This window comes from Loxodonta africana, chromosome 7 (genome assembly GCF_030014295.1).
Source record: "Loxodonta africana isolate mLoxAfr1 chromosome 7, mLoxAfr1.hap2, whole genome shotgun sequence".
NCBI lineage: Eukaryota > Metazoa > Chordata > Mammalia > Proboscidea > Elephantidae > Loxodonta > Loxodonta africana.
This window is the reverse complement of record NC_087348.1, coordinates 26,729,097-26,734,473: the sequence shown is the minus strand read 5'-3', so window position 1 is coordinate 26,734,473 and position 5,377 is coordinate 26,729,097. Positions and strand designations below refer to the sequence as shown.

The 5,377-nt window shown below is 35.0% G+C and overlaps 1 protein-coding gene across 1 annotated transcript; it reads right to left on the bottom strand.

Annotated features, from left to right (window-relative positions):
* Nucleotides 1–2,528: 2,528 nt before the first annotated feature.
* On the bottom strand, nt 2,529–3,370 carry LOC135232074 (olfactory receptor 10AG1-like). The gene has a single exon (XM_064289361.1). The coding sequence runs from the start codon at nt 3,368–3,370 to the stop codon at nt 2,567–2,569; it is 804 nt and encodes a 267-aa protein (XP_064145431.1). The 3' UTR covers nt 2,529–2,566.
* Between the last annotated feature and the right edge of the window lie 2,007 nt (nt 3,371–5,377).

The window sequence follows — 5,377 nt, the reverse complement described above, 5'->3', positions numbered from 1 at the left end:
CTAATATGTGGTCTATTCTAGAGAATGTTCCATGCACGCTAGAAAAAAAAAGTGTATTTTGCAGCAGTTGGGTGGAGAGTTCTGTATAAGTCAATGAGGTCAAGTTGGTTGATTGTTGTAATTAGATCTTCCGTGTCTCTGTTGAGCTTCTTACTGGATGTCCTGTCCTTCTCTGAAAGTGGTGTGTTGAAGTCTCCTACTATAATTGTGGAGGTGTCTATCTCGCTTTTCAATTCTGTTAAAATTTGATTTATGTATCTTGCAGCCCTGTCATTGGGTGCATAAATATTTAATATGGTTATGTCTTCCTGATCAATTGTCCCTTTTATCATTATATAGTGTTCTTCTTTATCCTTTGTGGTGGATTTAAGTCTAAAGTCTATTTTGTCAGAAATCAGTATTGCTACTCCTCTTCTCCTTTGCTTATTGTTTGCTTGATATACTTTTTTCCATCCTTTGAGTTTTAGTTTGTTTGTGTCTCTAAGTCTAAGGTGTGTCTCTTGTAGGCAGCATATAGATGGATCGTGTTTCTTTATCCAGTCTGTGACTCTCTGTCTCTTCATTGGTGCATTTAGTCCATTTACATTCAGGGTAATTATAGATAAATAAGTTTTTAGTGCTGTCATTTTGATGCCTTTTTATGTGTGTTGTTGACAATTTCATTTTTCCACATACTTTTTTGTGCTGAGGCGTTTTTCTTAGTAAATTGTGAGATCCTCATTTTCATAGTGCTTGACTTTATGTTAGTTGAGTCGTTACGTTTTTCTTGGTTTTTATCTTGAGTTATAGAGTTGTTATACCTTTTTGTGGTTACCTTATTATTTACCCCTATTTTTCTAAGTAAAAACCTAACTTGTATTGTTCTATATCGCCTTGTATCACTCTCCATATGGCAGTTCAATGCCTCCTGTATTTAGTCCCTCTTTTTGATTATTGTGATCTTTTACCTATTGACTTCCATGATTCCCTGTTATGTGTATTTTTTTTTAATTAATCTTAATTTGTTTGTTTTTGTGATTTCCCTATTTGACTTGATATCAGGACGTTCTGTTTTGTGACCTTGTGTTGTGCTGATATCTGATATTATTGGTTCTCTGACCAAACAATATCCTTTAGTATTTCTTGTAGCTTTGGTTTGGTTTTTGCAAATTCTTTAAACTTGTGTTTGTCTGTAAATATCTTAATTTCGCCTTCATATTTCGGAGAGAGTTTTGCTGGATATATGATCCTTGGCTGGCAGTTTTTCTCCTTCAGTGTTCTGTATATGTCGTCCCATTCCCTTCTTGCCTGCATGGTTTCTGCTGAGTAGTCAGAACATATTCTTACTGATTCTCCCTTGAAGGAAACCTTTCTTTTCTCCCTGGCTGCTTTTAAAATTTTCTGTTTATCTTTGGTTTTGTTATATATATAACACACACTTGTACTTAACCACTGTGCCACTGGGGCTCTGATTAAATGTATATGTATATATACGTATTTATGTATATATTATTGGAGCCCTGGAAGCACAGTGGTTAAGAGCTAAGGTGCTAACCAGAAGGCCTGCAGTTCGAATCCACCAGCCACTCCTTGGAAACCCCATGGGACAATTCTACTCTGTCCTATAGAGTTGGAATGAGTTGAAATCAACTCGACAACAACAGGTTTAGGGTTTGTAAATATAGTCTAATAAAGTCATATAATGGAGAAAGTCATGGCTTAATATACTTCCTATCTTATCTGATTCTTGTTTCAAGTCTGAGTTTACAATTTTAAGTGATTTAAACACTTCAAAGAATAATTACCACATCCACCAAACAGTACAGTATTGTTCCTTGAAGTTTACATTTTGAATTATTTCTTATGTGTTTTCTAAAGGAGGCTTGGTGGCTCAGTGGTTAAAAGCTTGGCAGCTAAACCAAAGGTTGATGGTTTGAATCCACCAGCCGCTCCTTGGAAACCCTATGGGGCAGCTCTAGCCTCTTACAGGGTTGCTACGAGTCAGAATTGACACAGCAGAAATGTGTTTGGTTTTAGCTTAGCTTTGTATAGAAAATCTTAAAGAGGTAACTTCAATGTGTTGAGTGAGTAAAATGTCTAAAAACATAATTTCAACAATATTTTCCAAAGGTTACTATATACAATACTCTTTACCAGCAGATATCTCTATGAAAAAAAAAAAGTAAACAATGATCACATAATGGAAACATTCAACAAAAACAAAAGCTATGTAAAGGCAAATGATTTTTAGGGAAAAAGGTATTGTGAAATTAATAACTAGATATGAGAGACAACATTATTCAACAAACAGCCTGAAACCACAGTTAATTTGTTAGAGTGTTAAACTAGTTCCCTGTATATGAAATTTGTCAAAGTAATTAAATTCTTAATTGCAATGCAACCGTTGTGGATAGAACCCTGATATCAGAAAGTCTGATATAAAATGACAAGGTCAGGAATGAGTAAAGATAATCGATCTATGCTAAGGCAGGATATCAAATTAAAAGTTAATTTCTGATTATAAAACAGCAGAATTAAATGAGAAAAGATGTAATAAGTTTACATTAGTGGCTAATGTGACTACACATTAAGGTAGCAATTTTCTCAATGCCACCATAACATCCTTATTCTTCAGAGTGTATATCATGGGGTTAAACATTGGAACAACAATGGTATAGAAAAGAGAGAGAAACCTGTCTCTTCCAGAAGAGTGTTTGGATTTGGGTTGAAAATATGTAATGATTCCTGACCCAAAAAATAAAGCCACAACCATAAGATGAGATGAGCAGGTGGAGAAGGCTTTGGCTCGACTTGTGGCTGATGGCAACTTCAGGATGGTGGAGATGACTTTGCCGTAGGAGCCAAGTATCAACAGAAATGGAACTGTGATAAACAACACAACAAGTATGTAGAGTGACATCTCATTCACAAAGATGTCCCCACAGGCCAGCTTGAATATTGGGGGGATATCACAGAAGAAGTGGTTGATTTGGTTAGATCCACAAAAAGGCAGAGAGAAAGTTTCATATGTTTGCCCTATCCGAAGTGGGATTCCAGTGATCCAGGAGCCAGCCACCAACTGGATACGCACCCTGTGATTCATGACTAGAGGGTAGTGCAGAGGGTTACAAATGGCCACATAGCGATCATAGGCCACCACTGCCAGGAGCAAACACTCCGTACCTCCCAGTATAAGGAAAAAACACATTTGTGTAGCACATTCAAACAAAGAAATGTTTCTTTTCTGAGTCCAAAGGTTCATGAGCATTTTGGGAATAGTGATTGACACATAACAAATTTCCAAGAAGGAAAAATTTGCCAGGAAAAAATACATGGGAGTCTGGAGAGCCTTGTCAACCCTTGTTATGAGAATGATCATGCCATTTCCCATCAAGATAATCACATAAGCAAAGAAAAATATCCCAAAAAGAAACATTTGAAGATGAAGGAATATCAGAGAATCCTAAAAGAAAAAATTCCACCAAGGAAGTGAGATTTTACGTCTGGTAGGTGTTTTTGGTGTTCCATCTGTGAAAATACTGAAATTAATTATCTTTTTGATCTGTTTTCCAATTCTACAGACTAGCGAGGTGTGTAGTATTAGCATATACAATTTTTTATCCACAAGATAATTACAGCAGAATTCCCAGATCGAAGAGCAGTAAAGAATGTATGCAAAATTCATGATGGTGTTGTCAAGTGCCGTCAAGTCGGTTCTGACCCATAGTGACCTCATGTACCACAGAACGAAACACTGCCTGGCCCTGAGCCAGGCTCACAATTGTTGCTATGCTTGAGCCCATTAAATTCATATCTCATCATAATTAGTATTTAATACTAGGCTTGTGTCTGCATGGAAGTGATGGGCTCTCAATTTATGCATTTTCATTTTTTGTCTGTTTCCGGGCATAGCAAAATGAATCTCTTTTACTCGTCATATTAACAAACAAAATCCTGTGACAGAGCCTTTACATGTCACACCTTTCCCTGGTGGATTGTTCCCCTTAAATTTTGAATTGGATTTTTCCATAATGCCTCAACTGTTCCACGAAGTCTTTTGCAAGTACAGTGTGTGCCTTCTCTTCCTTGTATAACTATAGCTCTTACTCTTTGTGTGTCCACTTTGGTTTGAAACTGTATTCCAGTTTCATGTATTTACCAAAATAAAATAGATATCAATTGATCAGGTATTATATTTCAAGATATTTAATTTACCATGCATTTATGACATTATTTCAGGAACTCTGCCTAGTTTATTTTTAAATGCCTTGCTATCTATTATTAGATATTCTCATAAAGTTTATCATTTCAATGATATGTCTGAAATGAAGCACAGGGAAATCAAAATTGACAGTATAAACTATTATAAAATACAAGTGTTACATCATTTCCAAAAAGACAAATAGCAGAGAATATTCAGTTTAATAGAGACCATGTGAGCAAGTATATTTTGATAGTGAGTTAGAAGACATGCAGAGATTCAATACCTTTTCCAGGTATTGAGATCTAGGTGAATAACACAGGAATTAAAGAAAGAAGGCAAATAATTCCATTATAGCAGTAGAGAGCATCTGGGAAAACAGAAAGGAGACTCGTTTTAGCTGAGTTACTGCTGTGTAGGTCAAGTGATTACCAAAACATTTTCTCAGTTATTCCTCAAATAAGTGTTAATGTTCTCATGCTATTTTTTAGATGAAGAAACACAAACTGAAAGAGTTTCAATACGTGTTGCTACTTCACACACATGCTGGAATTTCAACTCCCCCCTCATGTTCTTTTTCTAGTCGTAGGTTTGAATTAGGTTTCCAACACTTATAGGTTTAGTTGACCTGGGCCATTATTTAAATATTTAAAATAATTCTTTAGATTAAAAAAAAAAACTATGGACCTAAATATCTACCATAGAGTTGTGAGAACTAAGGAGAAGTTATAAAGAGCTTACCTAAAGTTTATTTAGTTTATTATATGGCATTGTTATATTCTGTAATTATGATCATATTTGTAATTAAGGACTCTCCAGAATAAGACATGTATCATATAATTGTTGAGCAAGATTGTTACGTATTCAAATTATTCACTGTTCTCTTACAGGAAACACTCTTCCATCCTTACTACTTTTGACATTGACACTTGAGTATGCGTTATTTTTGCATCTGATATTTACCAAGTTTTTCTGTTTGCCATAAAGTCCTTTTTCTCTCTGCTTCCACATGTCTATATAAAATGTCTTTCTAAGTAATTGTAATGTAATAAAACTATACGGAGAGAGACTGATATGAGACCAAATGTGGTTTCCATGTGTGGGTCTCAATTATGTATCTTATGTATTTATATAATATTACACATGTTACCTGATCATCAAAGTCAAGTTATGGAAAATAAATAAAAGTAAAATTAT

Bases quoted from the DNA above. Each gene is read 5' to 3' on its own strand.
- LOC135232074 (XM_064289361.1), bottom strand. From the start codon at position 3,370: ATGGGAAATGGCATGATCATTCTCATAACAAGGGTTGACAAGGCTCTC.